Consider the following 18,784-nt stretch of genomic DNA (forward strand, 5'->3'; position numbering starts at 1 on the left):
CCATGAGTCCACCACCAGCCACCATCTTTCACATTCAAACGAGTTGTCCTGTTAATGTGATATCACAGCACTTTGGTAACCAAAAAGCAAAGCCCCTGAACCAAGTTAAGACTTACAACAGACAGTGTTTCCTGATGGGGATCTTGTATCACAAAGCAGGTAATTCAGATCTGAACTTTCCATGTAAGTGCTTGGCCAATCAGTTTCCACACATTTTTGGGGTTTTTTCAGTCATGGATATTTATTGCTTTTTAGTCACCCGCCATCCATACCAACAGGCAAAGCTTGACGGAGTGTATACGAGTTGTGTTTTTCAGTTTCACCATTCACTCCTTCCCTGTCTGCTACCATTTTCCATTCTGGGCATATGTACAGGTATTTCTGTATCTCTGTGTATGCAAACCTTTGTTTCTCTTAAAATTGCAGCAAACATTACTAGCCTTATCTAGCCAGTTGCTCTTTCACAAGAGGCAAAATGGAGGTTTGTGGGGGAGGCAATATCCATTCCAATATGTGTGGTTGTTGTTTTTTAATGTGATACTGAAGTCTTGTGCAAGAGTGCAAATGTGATAAAGTGTATTTAAAACACACTTTTCTAAATAAAAGAATTTATGCACTGCTGCAATTGTGGCTGCTCAGGTAGTCCTCCACTTTTAATGTGCAGGTATCTTAAATAATATCTCCTGTGAACTGGGCATGTATCAATCAGTGAAAGTGGGTTTCTTTCCTTTGGTGCTGAGGGCCAGTGAAAACATAAGTGGTTCTCAGGTGATGAGCAAACAGAAGTTGGGTGTGGCGAGATAATTTGAAACGTCGCCTCACATTACAACCCCCCCCCCAAAAAAAATGTACTATTTTTAATTATTGGATTTTTTGCAGTAAGGCAAATTTTTATTTATTTCTTTCTTTTTAAAGCACAGGCTGGCATTTTGATGACACATAACACTGTGCAAATTCTGCAAAAGGTTTGTGGACATGAGCAACACCAATTCCACGATAAACTTCCCTCTGGAAGCATTCAAACTGTACAGAAAACTTGAAGGGGGGGGGAACACCACCCAAGTCACAAGATCACACTTGTGATAAATGGTGGGTTGTTGTTTCCTATAATAAAAGATAACAAAACGATAGTTTACAGAAATGGAAAAGTTACAAATTAATAGGAAAAGTGATTTATGATCACTCAAAAGAGGAAACAGATTTAATTATAACCCAAGACGGGAGGACCTGTACTTTGATCATAACAAGCATGAGTAATGATCTGATAAGAATAAACATATAGGGTGCAAGATGTGTTCTTATAGAGGACAAGGCAGGCAGGCTGTCATTTCAGAATATTCATTAAAACTTCAGCTGACTAGAATGACTCAGGAATGACTTTACTAATTCCACTGGACAGACAGGGGACCCAGGGAATCAATTCACCGAGCGACCTCCCAACCAATCTCCATTCTTCCCCTCATAATTATTGGCCAGTATGTCAAATCTTCTGCTCAAGGTATATTATGAGATTACAAGCCTTGTGTTATTATGGAACCCATGGTTGAGTCCTTATGTGGTTGTAGGTTGAACTGAACGACTGTAATGCACATGGGTGTCAGTGGACACAAATGGTAAAAGGTAAAGGACCTCTGTCCAGTAGAAGGCAACTATGGGGTGCGGCGCTCATCTCCGCTTTCAAGCCGAGGGAGCTGGCGTTTGTCCACAGACAGCTTTCCGGGTCATGTGGCCAGCATGACTAAACCGCTTCTGGCACAACGGGACACTGTGACGGAAGCCAGAGCGCACGAAAACAACATTTACCTTCCCACTGCAGCGGTACCTATTTATCTACTTGCACTGGCATGCTCACACCATCATGCGGATTCGAACTGCTGACCTTACAATCGGCAAGCCCAAGACACTCGGTGGTTTAGATCATAGCACCACCCGCATCCCTGGACACATGAACAATAAGGCACTGTGCAGCCGGCCAATGTACACACTTAAATGGCATGTATATTTGGGGCAGCTGATAACGTTGTTGGGCTATTCAGATGTTCTTTAATCAAAATAATACCATTAATCCAAGGAACAAACACTCTCACATGGCATTAAATTAGAGAAGAGCCTGCAGTAATGTGTAATCGATGAAGTGCTGCGGGGAACTTGTCTTGGGGCAGGTGGTCCGCCTTGGGATTGAGAAAAGAGGCATTAACTGTGTCCTTATTTCCAGCTGTGAAATGTTGCAGGGCGTGTGACATTGAAACCTCCACCTAAATTAATTTTGAGCTGCCAGGGAATGCTAAGTTCTTCTTAGAACATGACTCATCTCTCCCTGTCTTCTCCAGTTAGGCCGACTGCTAATAGGAAAGCCAGGATAATTGTGAAGCATGAATATTTCAAGACCCTCAAAATGGCAGGCTGCTTGCCTGAGGCAACTCCTAACCGCCAAGATCTTTCCAGCATGTCAACTGGCAATGTTTGCTCCTCCCTCCCACCAGAAAAACAGCAGCAGGAACAAAACTGTGGGATATGAACAAGCTAAGGTCAAATGTGGTAAGACGAGCTTGTTGGACTTCCCACATTTATTTATTCATCGTACGTTTATAGTTCCCTGCAGCCATATTCCCATGGATGGCAGTTTACAAAAGGGGTGGTTTGTCTCCCCATCCAGACTCAAGTTTTTTTTTCCCTTTCCTTTTGCTTCAGTAGGATAAAAAGAGAGCCCTGCTGGATCAGGCCAAAGATCAATCTAGTCCAGCATCCTGTTTCAAAAAGAGGTCAGTCAGATGAATCTCAAAAGCTCACAGAATAGTCTGAGGGCAACAGCTATCCCCTGCTGTTTGCCTTACCCCAGAGGCAACCAACATGGTGTCCTCCAGATTTTGACAGACTCCCATCATCCCTGACCATAGTGGGGGCCGATGGGAACTGGACATCAGGTGGTCTTGTAGGAAAGAGCATAGACTTAGTTGGCTCTGTCTGTCATTGGCTCTGGCTCCCCTCATGGTTGGCCTCCATGTCTTCTTCTCCACCAGTCCCAATGGGCATCAGGCGATACTGGGGCATTAGCCTATATCACCCTCTTCCTCTTTTATATTTACACCTTACCTCTTGACTTGAGAGAACTTTTAACCCCACCAGCTGAGTCACCTTTGTTTTGTCTGGGGAAGTTCAGATTGTTTCGTTTTAGATTACAGGAGACTTTCGATGACGACAAAGCTTTGGGAGGTGTGGGTTAAAGGCATCTAAAACGAAACTGGCAGAAAGCGCTACTTAGTCAAATACAGATTTTACATCCCACTCAGTGTGATTCAGCACCGGGGAATTCACAGCTTGTCTTATTTTATCGTTTTTAAACTACCCTAGAAAGGGTTCTAGGTGGAATTTTCAGGCAAGGAAGCCTGTCAAATAATTACTACTTGGCAAGTTGGCCACACAACATCCGAGGAGACAGACTGAAGGATGTGGCGGGAGAACACACATTCAGTTAATGTTCTGATCCTACATGCATTCTGGGTGAAGGAGGGGTTGAGGAATGAGGGGTGATCATTGTTTAGCACATTATTGTACTCTGATTGTTACCTACCTTTGAAAATCGATGGAACAAATATTATTTTTTAAAGGATGTGGCTCCTGAAAGCCTCCCTAAATTATTAAAAACTACTCAGCTCTCCCGCTCTCCCAAGGGCCAGGCCTACAATTATTGAGGTTTGTTCGTACACAGATTGTGGTTAGGGAACTTGCCACCAGCCTGACAGGCTTTCCTGGCAATAGCATCAAGTGCAGTGCAGTGAGTGTTAAGCTAAGGTTACCAGACGTCCCTGTTTCCCGGGGACAGTCCCCGGATTTACAAATCAGTCCCCTGACAAAATCCATCTATTTAGTAGGAAGTTGAAAAGTGTCCCCGGATTCATTGAAAAAAATTATATGGTAACCTTATGTTAAGCTTCAATCCACCACAATGCCCTGGTGTGCCCTGGAGTCAAGGGCATTCTGGGAAATTGAGCAGCAACCAGATTTGGCCACCCAGCCTCTGGTGGGCTGTGGGGTATAAAAACAGCAGTGGGCCCTGCTAGTGGTGGGTCCCTGGCAGCTGCACAAAGATGTGATGTGTTGATACCACCCTTGTTTTCTGGAATGTTCCACAGGACTACTGAATGGAATCAGAGCAGGGAGAAGATCTTGATGGTCTAGGACGGTTACATCTGCTCAGTTATCTCAGAAGCTCCTCACACTTTGCATGGTAGCTATTCAGTGCCTACCGGTAATTTCTAGAGAAATGATAGATTTTTATGTCTGACTGCAAGCAGCACCTCCCTGATTTGGATGCCTTCTGCCCCCTAATCTCTGCTGTGTGGCAACTCTCTAATTTAGTCAGTGGCAAGAAAAGTGCACTCCACATCTGCTCACTTCCAACTCTTCCGACGTCATGATGTTATAGGGTCCAGCTCTGGCATGGAAAATAAATTGTGAGGCTGAGTATCAGAACAAATTAAGCCCTTAATGCTCTCCCCCAACTTCAGCTGCAGCTTCTGGCTCAGAGAAATTGGAACCTATTTATTTCAAGTATGGCAAAAACATGATCTGAGGAATCATACAGGAAGAGATAAAAATAGCTCAGTAGTTTTTTTCCATTTATGATTCCAGTTTACCTGTCTAAATGGTTCAGTTGTGTGTGTCCTTGTTCCTATCTCACATACAGAGCATCCCACATGCCACCCACAACCAGGAAATGATTATGTCTGGCAGGTAGATGACATTTCACACCTACAATCTTGCTCCTTGCGAACATGTTAAGATATCATGTATGTCAGCCTTTGCCAACCTCCTTCCCTTCACCCTCCAGATGTTTTGAACTAAAACTCCCATCAGCCCTCATGGCAGTTGTAGCCTAAAACATCTGGAGGGCACCAGGTTGGTGATGGCTGTTCTGTGACTTTACATGTTCAAACCTGAGTAACTAGCCTCTGTCTAGATGAGGGTGTTAAGTATGACTGTTTAATGCACATTGAAATTGGAGATATATAATGTGTCTGTATGGTATATTGTGAAGTATGGTTGGAAATTTCCATGACGTTAGAGAAGAGCCTACCCGGTTAATCATTAGTGGGGATGTATCTCTGTGGCTTAGTCACAGGGTCATCAGCTCACAGTCACATGAAAAGGATTGTATTTCAGGTCTATGCATATGCTAACTCATAGGCAACCATGTTGGGTGCCGTGTCTATTTGTTCTAAGCTGCTGAAGAGAATGGATGTGACTTTCTCTGTCTCCAGCACAACAGCCTGAGGCTGAAAGAGACTGCAATGGATAAGAGATGGAGCTCTGATTTTAGCTCAGAATGCAAGTTATTTGTAATCTACGTTTTTATGCCTCATGCTGGGAATAGTGTAAGAAATAAGCAATTAAGTGAATGTAATTTTATTTGTTTAAAATTGTTTAAAGTTAAGTTCTGTGAGTAAAGCTTTTTGAACCGTATTTTTGCACTAGATATTTTTTTTTTATTTCAATACAAGAGTCAGTTTTGTTCATCCAGCGGTTTCCACATACACAAGATTATTAGAGGGTATCAGACTCACTTTTATCTAGCGGTGGGGGAGAAATTTAGATTCAGTTCACACTTAGAGGTACAGTACCAGAACAGACATCACAGTCCTTTCACACAAAAATCAACTCTCTGTCTGTCAGTGGCTTTCCAGAGATACATTTTTGACCCACAGCAACTCACCAGCGGCAATAGGCTACAGAAGAGAGACAAAAATGCAGCGACTTGACACCTGCAAGAAGCCTAGATATCAGTTATTGTATCTATATCTACTAAGGTGATACTATTTCAAGACCCAGTAAGGTCAGCCACTTAGGGGTGGGCAAAACTGTCAATTTCGGATTATCTATTTATCATTTTTCCAGTTTTCAGCTCTCCACATTTCTGCATATCTCTCTCTCTCTCTCTCTCTCTCTCTCTCTCTCTCTCTCTCTCTCTCTCTGTGTGTGTGGTCCTTAGGAAAACTCACCACCATTTTAGTGCAAATATTTCCTAATGCACACATTTACTGTATGCAATCTTGCTAATAAACACATTTTTTGCAAAGCAACCTTCCCTAATATAATACATTTTTAATATTACTTTTATGAATATGTGCACTTTTATGGTCGAAACAAAATAGAAAATTCTTTCCAGTAGCACCTTAGAGACCAACTGAGTTTGTTCTTGGTATGAGCTTTCGTGTGCATGCACACTTCTTCAGATACTTTTATGCACACTTTATCTGGTGTATGCATATTTGTTGTGCCCATTACTTGGCTGGAGAACTGCACTGTAAAATTCAGAGGAGTGTCGCTTGCGAAAGAGAGGGATTGCTAAAAGTGAAGCAAGAGGGAAATGAAATGCGCAAAACAACACACAGTGATAATAACATACTTAACAGTGATGACTCACAAGGTGCAGGCATGAGCTAATAATCTCAGTTTAGTCCCTCTGAACTTCCTTTTTTCACACGTCCACACCCAGCAACCATGTGTATATGAACTTATAGCCCAGGATATAAAAATTCATTCAGCTAATGAATTCCTAACCCTAGCCTACAGAAGCTTGCCATAATAAATTTGTTAGTCTTTAAGCTGCCACAAGGATCTTTGTTGTTTTTGCTGCAAAAAAAGTAATTTCCCTGACTTCACTATTTACAATTCCTCCACTCATATGTATGTATGTGAGCAATTTAGGACATCATGTATTTGATAACATGGACTCTAGTCAGTATGGTGTAGTGGTTAAGAGCGGTAGACTCGTAATCTGGGGAACTGGGTTCGGGTCTCCACTCCTCCACATGGAGCTGCTGGGTGACCTTGGGCTAGTCACACTTCTCTGAAGTCACTCAGCCCCACTCACCTCACAGAGTGTTTGTTGTGGGGGAGGAAGGGAAAGGAGAATGTTAGCCGCTTTGAGACTCCTTCGGGTAGTGATAAAGCGGGATATCAAATCCAAACTCTTTTTCTTCTAGTCCACAAAAGCTTACATCATTATAAACGATCTGGCCTTTAAGGTGACATGAGACCTTTTTGCCCTTTTTGTTTGCACGGGATAATTTCCAGCTTTGAAGGCACATCTGTTGTACAGCCTAAGCAACATGTTAGATGCAACAATGCAGTGGAATTTAACTTTTACTAATCATACCAGGTGCTACACTCAATATGCCAGCAAATTTGGAAAACTCAGCAGTGGCCAGAGGATTGGAGAAGATCAGTCTACATCCCAATCCCAAAGAAGGGCAGTGCCAAAGAATGCTCCAACTACCGCACAATCGCACTCATTTCACACGCTAGCAAGGTTATGCTTAAAATTCTACAAGGCAGGCTTAAGCAGTATGTGGACCGAGAACTCCCAGAAGTGCAAGCTGGATTTCGAAGGGGCAGAGGAACCAGAGACCAAATTGCAAACATGCGCTGGATTATGGAGAAAGCTAGAGAGTTCCAGAAAAACATCTACTTCTGCTTCATTGACTACGCAAAAGCATTTGACTGTGTCGACCACAACAAACTATGGCAAGTTCTTAAAGAAATGGGAGTGCCGGATCACCTCATTTGTCTCCTGAGAAATCTCTATGTGGGACAAGAAGCTACAGTTAGAACTGGATATGGAACAACTGATTGGTTCAAAATTGGGAAAGGAGTACGACAAGGCTGTATATTGTCTCCCTGCTTATTTAACTTATATGCAGAATTCATCATGCGAAAGGCTGGACTGGATGAATCCCAAACCGGAATTAAGATTGCTGGAAAAAATATCAACAACCTCAGATATGCTGATGATACTACCTTGATGGCAGAAAGTGAGGAGGAATTAAAGAACCTTTTAATGAGGGTGAAAGAGGAGAGCGCAAAATATGGTCTGAAGCTCAACATCAAAAAAACTAAGATCATGGCCACTGGTCCCATCACCTCCTGGCAAATAGAAGGGGAAGAAATGGAGGCAGTGAGAGATTTCACTTTCTTGGGTTCCATGATCACTGCAGATGGTGACAGCAGTCACGAAATTAGAAGACGCCTGCTTCTTGGGAGAAAAGCAATGACAAACCTAGACAGCATCTTAAAAAGCAGAGACATCACCTTGCCGACAAAGGTCCGTATAGTTAAAGCTATGGTTTTCCCAGTAGTAATGTACGGAAGTGAGAGCTGGACCATAAAGAAGGCTGATCGCCGAAGAATTGATGCTTTTGAATTATGGTGCTGGAGGAGACTCTTGAGAGTCCCATGGACTGCAAGAAGATCAAACCTATCCATTCTCAAAGAAATCAGGCCTGAGTGCTCACTAGAAGGACAGATCCTGAAGTTGAGGCTCCAGTACTTTGGCCACCTCATGAGAAGAGAAGACTCCCTAGAAAAGACCCTGATGTTGGGAAAGATGGAGGGCACAAGGAGAAGGGGACGACAGAGGATGAGATGGTTGGACAGTGTTCTCGAAGCTACTAACATGAGTCTGGCCAAACTGCGAGAGGCAGTGAAGGATAGGCGTGCCTGGCGTGCTCTGGTCCATGGGGTCACGAAGAGTCGGACACGACTGAACGACTGAACAACAACAACAACAATCATACCAGAGTAGAATTCAGGGGCGGCAGCGGGGGCGGGATTTAAGATACATAGGAGACCATAAAAACACAAACACAGAACATTTCAAAATGTTATAATGCTAACTGATTTATTTGTGCTAGGCTGGTATAAAACAAAAGGGTGTTGTGTAGTTTAAGGGTTGTCGCCAACTAAATCTACTCAAATCTACTTTCTGAAGAAGTGTGCATGCACACAAAAGCTTATACCAAGAACAAACTTAGTTGGTCTCTGAGGTGCTGCTGGACAATTTATTTATTTTTATATATATTAAATCTACTCAAAGTAGACCCATTGACTCATACACTGGGCTCCCTTTTTATGGAGTCTCTTTTATTTGGTGGTTCAGAGGGTTGCAAATACATTGGATTCTCAAACAACAAATTGCCTCCACCTAATATAACAAAAGACAGAGGAAATTCAAAAGCAGTTGAATAAATACCTTTTATAGATAAACTACATGACATTATACAGGACATATTTTCAGGACAGGATGCTTACCGTGGGGCATACCAGAATTATGTGCAAACCAGCACTCGTTGTTCGTTTTCCCCCTAAACAAACCTTGAGTACATAGCACATAGACAGTATTAGTTACTTTCTTTCTGAGAGTGCTGAAGGAAGAGGTGAAGTGCATTATCACCATAAATTAATTTTATTAAATTTCTGTCTCACCCTTCTTTCCAAAGGAGCCCGTGGTGCATCTAGAGTCTAGAGACTGGGTTTTGTTTTTGTTTTTTTGCATTGCACACTTAGTGTTCTGCCACTTTAAGTTACATAACTATGATAGGTACTGTATATGTCAATATTCTTATGTAATGTCAACGTTCACTCACTTTATATCTCTAGCACTAATTACAACATGTGGGTCCCTCATAAGACAAAAAGCAGAAGTAAAGAAAAACCAGAACATCTTCATATTAGCAAGGCTAATCTCTGTCTCTTGTGTGTTTAATTATAAATAAAACAACTGGACCAGTGCTTTTCCCTTTACTTCTGATTTCTGCCGTACAAGCGACTACCCACACGTACCAATTAATTCTAGAGAATGCCTTGCGCCAAATACAACCTCCACATAAGAACCAATCAGAAGACAAATCTTTGGCCACAATGATTGCAGATTTATTATTCCACAAGAAGAAGGAAACAAAGCTGTACACAACTCTCTGGACTGGAAGGCTAACCAACGGCAGATGGGTAAGAGTACATGCAAAATGAAAACAGAACAAAAAATGTCAGGCATCGTGAAGTCTAGCAATGAAATCCAACACTTTCGCACAGCCCACCTCAACGGACTATCAGGGAGTAGCTCCTTAAGGAAGAGAAAAGTCTAAAAATATCAAATGTGTTATCCTACGTTGGTGTCTTGCTTACTGAGTTGCCTCTCTGCACTAATTACAGGCTATCTTGCAGAAGAAGGCATTTCAGGGTATGCAGAAGCAACTTGGAAGTTTCTCTTCAACACTAGAGGAGCCCATGCCTTTTGTTTTCTCAGCTAATGGGCGGGGTTTGCAAAGAGAGCCTCTTGGGGCACCATGCACAGGACTCTGCAGGTCCGTTTTCTTTCTGCAACCCCCCTTTTGGCCCAACCACACCTGAGAAAGTACCTGTACTTGAACAGTAGCCATTGTTATTGCTGTTAGGTTTGTAGGGGTCAGTCTTGGGGATGGTTGAGAGTCCCTTTTGAACCAGAGATCCTGTCACTGGGGAGGTTTAGAATATACAGTATAGTAGAAGAGGCCGCTGAACTGATCAGACAACATAATGGCCTTGGCTGGGCTGTTAAGCACCTGCAGGGCTGGACTAACCATTAAGCAAAATACGCATGTGCTTAGGGGGCATCAAGGGAAGAGGGGCACCATGGGAATTTCCCATCGCTGGATTTACCATGGACCAAATGGTACAGCTGAACCAGGTTCCACAAAAAAGCCTCCAAAATAATTGGAAAAAAATACATACATTTTATATATATGTGTGTGTACACACACACACACACACACACACACACACAATAATAAAAAAAAAATAATAACAACATAGTAAAAATAGAGATGAATGTTTATCGAATAAAGATCTGATCAAACACTTTGCATTAGAAAACACAGGAGAATTTTTTTCAAATATAAATAAAGTGGAAGTATACAAAAATAAACATTGCTTTCCATCTCACTGCAGGCTTCATTTCATTTCAAAAAATAAAACTTACTTTTATGGTTTTATCATTGTTTATGTTTTGAATTAGATATATATCTCGCTTTGCATGTCATGAGTCTATCTCATATATTAAACTCCAGTAGCTAATGAAAACAATTGCTTACATAAATGGACTTTTCCATGATATTCTAATTTTTCAAATTTCACCTGTATAAGGGGGCACCAAAACCTTTTAAGTGTCTAGGGCCTCTAAAGGTCCTAATCCAGCCCTGAAGCACGGTCATTTACATGCCCTAAGAGACTGCCATAGATACAAATGGGTGGGCCATTTCCCACCTCACCTGGCTGGATGCCATGTCATCCTAGGATGGGGAGCAATAAGCCAGGGGAGTTGGTTCTGGTGGGTGAGTTTTATCTGAGGCTGGAAGCTGGAGAGACAGAGACACATCTTGCTCTCTGTGTGGGGCCCAAACTAGTCACTTTGGGTCTTCTCTGGAAACCTAATAGAGAAGCAAGATCTATGCTGTGAGTCCCTCCATCCTATGCTTAGGTTTTATATATGTGCAAATAAAACCATACATCAGTCTCCACTGGACTTCATTCCAAGGAAACCAAAACCTGGATCAGAGCTAGAATGCCTGGAGTCTCTCACCTCTCAGAGATTGGGGTGTGTGCAATATTTCACAGGCTTTTCCATGGTGTTGATGGAGCCTGCCATTCCCACGTGGTTCAGACTTTCGGCCTGTGAATCCTGGGCATGCTGGCCCACCGTGGGCACCAGAGGACTTTTCATATTTGGAACGCTAGAAATTCTCTGGAAGAGGCCCAACTTCTTCAGTGCTTCATCCCTAGGGGACCTCTGGCCTCCAGGCAACGGCAACGGCTGCTTATCTGTTCCCGCAGCAGCCTCTGTTGGTTCTCTGACAGCAGTGGAGATGTCAAGGTGGTGGAGGAAGCGAGAGCGAAGCTCTTGGACGTTGACCCCTGACCTCATTATTGTGTCAAACTTCCTGAAGTAAGCAGGGTGAGATTCCGCTAATCTATGAGGCCCTCTGGCTCTGGGAGAAGAAGGGTTGGGCCTGCCCCTCCTCCGAGTGATGTCAGCTGATTCCTCCGAAAGGGACTTGGTCATTTTAATCTTGGAATGGGCAGGGCGAGGAGAACCGGGCTTGGCTGAGGCTGCCTCCACAGGCGTACTTTGCTGCATCCTGGAGTCAACACTGTCCTTGCATTGGTCCTCAGCACCTGCACACACAACTAACGTGAGTGAGGAAAGTTGACGGCGGAAATGCTTTAGCTGAGATTCCTGCACTGCTAGATGAACCTTGCGGATTCCTTCCAACTCCACAATTCTATGATTCTAAGGAAAGAGGTTGGGGGTTTCCTTAAGCACTCTCTCCCTTCCAGCCCGGCCAGATATGGTCCACCTTAATGCAACGGTTGTGGCAAATGCATTTGCTGCAGCTATGCGAATGCTACACCAATGGTTCCCGCAGTAAGCACATCAAGCATGAAGGCAGAAAGTAGAGGGGCGATGATGACTGGATTTCAGATCTAAAGCAGCATTCCCAAAACTGGTACTCTCTAAAAGTTTGGGACTACAATTCCCATCATCACTGCTCATTGCCACTTGACTTGCTGGGGATGATGGGAGTTGTAGTTCAAAACATGTGGAGGACACCAGGCTGAAGAAAGCTGATTTAATGGGGAAAGATCCATGTTTCGGACCAAGTGTGTGTGTGAGAGAGAAGCACCTATCGACTGTGTGTGTGGCTGAAATTGCCTGTCGCCTGTTTGTTATCTACGAAGCTCCCATCCTTTACCATTCTAAAGGCGAAGGATTATGCCAAAATTATGCCAAAAACCTAATTCCCACAGAAGCCAGTTTGACTGGAAGGCAGTGTGTTACTGGGGGCCTAGGAGGCAATAGAGGAGCAGAAATATACCCCTCGCACAGGCAAGGGACAGAAAGAACTGTTGGCATCAGTGAGCATGGGATGTGGGGACAGGGAAGAAAGATGATGTTGATTTTAATGTGTTAAATGAAAATCACCAGCCAAATCAGAGCTGCAGGAAGTCACATGCGAATGGACCTCGCTACACCAGCCAGCTGGCCTATGTGCTGTAGATCAGGGCTGGTGAGCCTATGGGTCTCCAGACATTGCTGAACTACAGCTCCCATAATTCCTGGCCATTGGCTAGGGTTGATGGAAGTTGTAGCTCTACATTTCTAGAAGACGTCCACAAATCTTTGTTAATGGGTTTGATTTCATCTCACCTAGTGGTTCTGCCAATTCCTGATGACTCCCTTCTTCTTCTTCATCATCATCACCATCAACATCATCATCACCTAAAAGATCCTCATCCAAGGAGTCAATTGTCTGCAGCAAGTTCTCTAGACATTCCTTCTCTTCTGGGCTTAGCCCAGAGAAAAAATCTTCATCGTATTTTGAGGTGCCTTCAGAATGAGGTACAGGGCTCAACTAAAGGCAAAATAAGAAGTCTTAATACAAGAAGCCAGGATGAGGAGGGGGAACATAACTTCTCGAAGCCAACAAATATACGTACTGTACAGCTACTTTTCCAATTAACCAATGGCAGATCCATGCCATACATTTAAAGCACATCCAACACACATTTAAAGCACCTGACATCTCCCAAGAATCCTGAGATTATTTGTTTCCGGTACTGGGAATTGTAGCTCTTGGGGGAAACTACAGTTCCCATGATTTTTTTTGGGGGGGGGATCTGCCACAAGACTGATGAAAATAGGAGGTACCAGACAAGGTAAAACAATTTGGGAGAGGGGGAGCTGGGAATTAGTAACACTGAACGAGAAATTATTGTTAGCTCATAGTCCTGAATCAGTACTGGGTGTGAGCTATTGATCATGGTGTACCTTTGTCTCTATTCAACTCTCTGACCTAAACCTGAACTCATTAACTGGTTCCACTGAGACTTTCAATGTACAGTCGTACCTTGGAGGTCAAATGGAATCAGTTCCGGAAGTCCGTTCGACTTCCAAAACATTCAAAAACCAAATCTGTTTGGCTTCTGATTGGCTACAGCCGCAAAAGCCCCGTTGGACGTTTGGGTTCCAAAATAACGTTTGCAAACTGGAACAATCACTCCCGGGTATGCGGCATTTGGGAGCCAAAATGTCTGAATTCCATGGCGTTCGATATCCACGGTACAACTGTAATAGGAGTGCAATTGCACCTTTGCACCCTGTTCCTATGGTCTCACCATGATGGCTGTTGTTGTGTTTCAGGGATAGTCATGATCCTGGAATTATAAGCAGGGTGTTAAGTCATCTGGTCACACCATTTTTGGTCTCGTATAATTGTACTACTGTAGATGCACAACAGAAGTATCTTATGCTAGGACTGCTATATTTCACAAAGTGAAAATCCAGACACTTCCGATATGAGCTGCCATATGCCCGGGTTTCCCCCCAGACATTTTAACTGATTTTTGAAAATTTCACCCAGATGCCATTTTCGACGGGCGAATCCCAGCTATGTCCAGACGTATGACAACCCTGTCTTATGCCAGGGCAACACAACTCCCAGCGTGCTGCACCAGTGCAAGGGTGACACAGTGAATATGCCTTCACAAGGCATATTACATGCTCATGACTGTTAAGGAAAGTGAGAAAATGGTTAATTCTCCATCAGTCTGCAGAAACGGTGTTTCCGCCCTCCCACAGTACAGCTGCAGGCATCTTGTGACTGTCTTATCTGAGTCGCTGGACAAAACAGCACATAGCGCTGGGTAGATAAGGACTCAAATTACAGCATTCATTGTTGTGGAGTACAGGATAATCTGTTAGGAGACTGGAAACTGTTGGAAATATTCTGTGAAAATGTGTAGGACTTTGAGAAGAGCTTGTCTGAGAGAAGATGGACGACTTGCAAGGCTTCTTGGACTCTGAGAACTCTTGGCAGTTGCAGGACTTTTGTTAGCCACTGCATTTCGCACCTGCTATGCCGACTCTGTCTCATCATGGATTTCATAAACTGGCATCCTCTCTAGGCTCAAAGAGTGAAACTTCTTGTAGCAACTGGAAATAGCGTGCGTACATTGTGTGTGTGTGTGTGTGTGTGCGTGCTTGTGTATGCTAAGTAAATTGCTACACAATTGTTTCCTGCGGTGAGCCTGACAGCTCAGCTGAACATCTGGAGCGCATACACAACACCCAACAATGTCCTGCACATCAGAGAACGCAAGACAAGAATCATAGGACACCCTGAACCCTGACACGCGCTTGTAATGATCATAATCAGAACAATTATAACGCTGTGATGATTATAATAATTAGGCAACCGGAAGAAAATATGGCTATTTAGCAATAGCTCCATTAGGTAGGAGGAAACTTGTGTGGCAAACATTATTTGAGTCAATATGTCATTCCCAGGAGCAGCACTGTGGTGAACTGGTGTCAGGTTTTATAAAAAGCCATCGCTTTGGTTTGTCCTCTACACTTCATTGTGTATGTTAAGTTGTGGGTGCAGTGTCTATACAATTTCAGCTGTTCGTGTAATCAGCTCTGGGCAGTGATTCAGCATGCTAGCAAGGATATGCTAGGAGTCAAGTCTAACAAGAACAATCTCCTTTATTGCAGTAGGAACTTGACTGACAGGAGGGAAAGGGCGAGCTCCTTTTATACTCTCAGGAACAGGAGTTGGGGAAGGATAATTTAGATTTTGGAAGGACCTAATCAGAGTAAGGATCCAAATTGTGCCAACAAGTTAACTAATAGCAACTGTCACTGCACCCGTTTGAATCACCCCGGAGCGGGAAAGGTAGTTACAGAACTAGCAGTGAAACTCATGTATGCATATTAAACCAATACATAACAGTGTACATATAGTTATTTTAATTCTATAATTCTATAATTCAACCTCATCACCTATTTGTCAAGAACAATTTTATTATTTGGACAGCCTGTCCTATCCAGCTGCACCTCATTTCTCAGGCCTGCTTCTGGAGTGCATTTGGAATAACAATGGCTGCCAAGAGAATTTGCTTGCCAGCCTGGACCCATTCACACTTTCAGCTTGGTTGACCAAACATTTACATGCGCCATTATTGACGATAATAACAATTGTGATTAATTAATCACCTTCCATAAATAATCTCAATGTGATGCACAATGTACAGCTGATATACATGAAATACAAAACCACATATGCTTTCACATTTACTGTATATTTTCCTTCCCCGTAAAACAATCCACTCCAACATGGCTTGATAACACTTCATAAAATCAAACAGCAACCCACCTACCTGGCTTCGAATGATGTCAGAGGTGGCGCCTGCAGAAAGCATCCCATGTGTTATGTACTGAACTGAATCCTAGAACAATAGGATCCAGAATGCAGCAGTCTGATTGGTCCGAGAACAATAGGATCCAGAATGCAGCAGTCCGATTGGTCCACAGGAGCCACCCAATCCAGCTCCAGGTGGAAGTGAATCAGCGACCTGATTGGCCTGCAAGAGCAGCCAATCAGGCTCCTGTAGGAAGTGAACCCGCAACCTGATTGGCCTACAGGAGTAGCCCAGAATTAGCCAATCACGTGGGTCCCATTGTGTAAATTATATATAGCAGACATTTTGGGGAAAGACTCATTCCTTGCTACTAGGAGCTGAATAAAGAGCATGAAATTCACACTTGACTCCGAGTATATTTCACCATGCATATAGCTCTCCCTTGCAGCTCACAGAGAACACCCTTGCTCCTTGTCCACTTGGAGGGTTGTGTCTGTGTACAACCAACACATATCATATGAATCTGCCTTGCACTGTCAAACCATTGGTTCAACCAACCCAGTACAGTAAACTGACTGGCAGAAGCTTTCTAAGATAGGTTCTTTGCCACTGAGTTTAAAAAATACAGACCATGAACAGACTACTGTACTGCACTCCATTCCTAGCCGGCTTCTACCTCCCATTTAAGCACATTGAGTCTCCGTACCTGGATGAATTTCCTTGCTAATCTAGCTAGTGCTTATGTAAGGTTTCAAGTATAATGGGTCATTTTGCCCAAGTTAGCGAGTGCTATTTCATTCAATGCAGTTGTTTGCTTGGGACCCCAGCTGTGGTGTAAATCCCTCTTTGCACTCAGCAGGTGGACCTCAGTTTTGTGACTGAGAGATGCAGGGCCTAATTCCTGCTCTAGGTCTCTCTGTGTGAACTCCAGCTCCTTTATCTGCAAAATGAGTGACACCACTTCCGCAAGTTTCTCCTGAGGATGTTTTGAAAAAGGCACTTTGCCCTCTGAAAAGCAGGTGGTCAGTCATTGATGAAACGAGGGTTTGACAAGTGAATGTGTGGATTTTGCTCATACCTCAGGTGGTGCTTCCTTGTTCTTTTGCTCGTTAGTTTGCTGGCGTCTTGCAGCTAAATCGTCAGTGTCCATTTCCTGTCACCACAGAAGCTGCTTCATCAAATCTACATGTTACAGGAAAAGAACGGGAAGGGGGCCATTGAGCTGAAAATGTACCAAGGGGACTCACAGGGTCCACATTCACAACTATGATACCGCTTTAAACAGTTGTGGCTTCCCGCAAAGAATTCTGGGAGCTGTAGTTTAAGGGTGCGTAGAGGAGACTCCTGTTCCCCTCCCAGAAGTGGTTTAACCAATCAATCCTTCTTCCCAGGCAGCTCTGGCAATTGGATCTCTGAAAGGGGAGTAGGAAACTTCTAACAATTCTCAACACCCCTAAGAAACTACAGCTCCCAGACTGTTTAAAGTGGTATGAAAGCCCTTTAACTGTGTGGCTTGAGCGTGACGTTGAAGCAGACCCAATGAAATTAATTAACCTAAATTGATGGTGTCTGTTATAGTCAGTGGGTCTAACGTTGGATGCAATCCCCAGGATTTATGTTTACCTTTTTAATTTTTATACAGGGATCCACAAAAAAAGGAAAAGGGGAGGCAGTGATGTGCAGTTAGTCATCGCCCTTTCAAGGCCAGGAGTGTGTGCACTCGGATAACTGGAGGGGAACCAAGTGTGTGGGAAGACAGAGATTAAAAGGGAGGTCTAAAAATATCCAGTTTCCAAAACAAAGAACTCCCAATTGTTTCACAGATCCCACGACTCAAAGAAATCAGGCAGATTAATGCTGCTTATGCAAATATGCATATGTATTTTTGGAAGGATTGTGGGGCTGTAGAATTGTTGTGGCACTGCTGGTTCTGCGGGGCTGGTTGTTTTAGTTTGTGTGTAAGAGAACTTTGGGCATCTCTGTTGTGTTTTATAAATCTTGCTAGCTTCTTTGAGGATTCTAGTTGAAAAGTGGGGTGTAAATCTTCTGAAACAACACTGCTTGCCTTGGCCCTGTATACCTGAAGGAGCGTCTCCACCCCCATCGTTCAGCCCGGACACTGAGGTCCAGTGCCAAAGGCCTTTTGGCCATCCCCTCACTGTGAGAAGTGAGGTTACAGGGAACCAGGCAGAGGGCCTTCTTGGTAGTGGCACCCACCCTGTGGAACGCCCCCCCCCCCCAATCAGATGTCAAGGAAATAAACAACTGTCTGATTTTTAGAAGACATCTGAAGGCGGCCCTGTTTAGGGAAGTTTTTAATGTTTGATATTTTATCGTGTTTTTAATATTCTGTTGGAAGTAGGAGATAACTAGAGCATGCACCAATCTGGTGAGACAGTCCGCGGGACAGGTAGGGTCTCAGCCTGCGTACCAGATGGAGCTGGTAGACAGACGCCCTGGACACAGAATTAACCTGCGCCTCCATGGACAGCTGTGAGTCCAAAATGATTCTCAGGGCACAGTTACCCCATTCAAGACCAGGGAGTCCCCCACACCCGCTCACCCCCTGTCTTAGTTTTCCACAGAGGCTGGGCAGAAGCAGCAAGTGTGTCTGGAGCTTGCTGTAATTCCCTGGGACCCTGAAGCCTGCAGTGATTCCTTCTCAACCTGAAAATGAGCCGGTGCTAACAAACAACAAACAAACAACAAACAAACAAACAAACAAACAAACCAGAAGGCTCCAATACTCTCTCCCAAAGGAAACCGGTTC

At 43.7% G+C, this 18,784-nt stretch overlaps 1 protein-coding gene across 1 annotated transcript; it reads right to left on the reverse strand.

Annotated features, from left to right (window-relative positions):
• Positions 1-11,344: 11,344 nt before the first annotated feature.
• Positions 11,345-17,164, reverse strand: LOC117042332. The gene is made up of 3 exons (XM_033141880.1): positions 17,093-17,164; positions 13,022-13,226; positions 11,345-11,988 (listed from the first exon to the last, which is right to left on the reverse strand). Exons 1-3 carry the CDS (start codon positions 17,162-17,164, stop codon positions 11,399-11,401), a joined length of 867 nt encoding a protein of 288 aa, XP_032997771.1. The 3' UTR covers positions 11,345-11,398.
• Positions 17,165-18,784: the final 1,620 nt, after the last annotated feature.

This window comes from Lacerta agilis, chromosome 2, assembly GCF_009819535.1.
Source record: "Lacerta agilis isolate rLacAgi1 chromosome 2, rLacAgi1.pri, whole genome shotgun sequence".
Taxonomy (NCBI): Eukaryota; Metazoa; Chordata; class Lepidosauria; order Squamata; family Lacertidae; genus Lacerta; species Lacerta agilis.

What these genes read in the sequence shown, in the direction of transcription:
- LOC117042332 (XM_033141880.1), bottom strand. Translation starts at nt 17,164, where the DNA reads ATGGACACTGACGATTTAGCTGCAAGACGCCAGCAAACTAACGAGCAA. An exon ending in ACAAGGAAGCACCACCTGAG is followed by an intron (nt 13,227 to 17,092) that starts GTATGAGCAAAA and finishes TTTTGCCTTTAG; the next exon opens with TTGAGCCCTGTACCTCATTC. An exon ending in GGAATTGGCAGAACCACTAG is followed by an intron (nt 11,989 to 13,021) that starts GTGAGATGAAAT and finishes TTGTGTGTGCAG; the next exon opens with GTGCTGAGGACCAATGCAAG.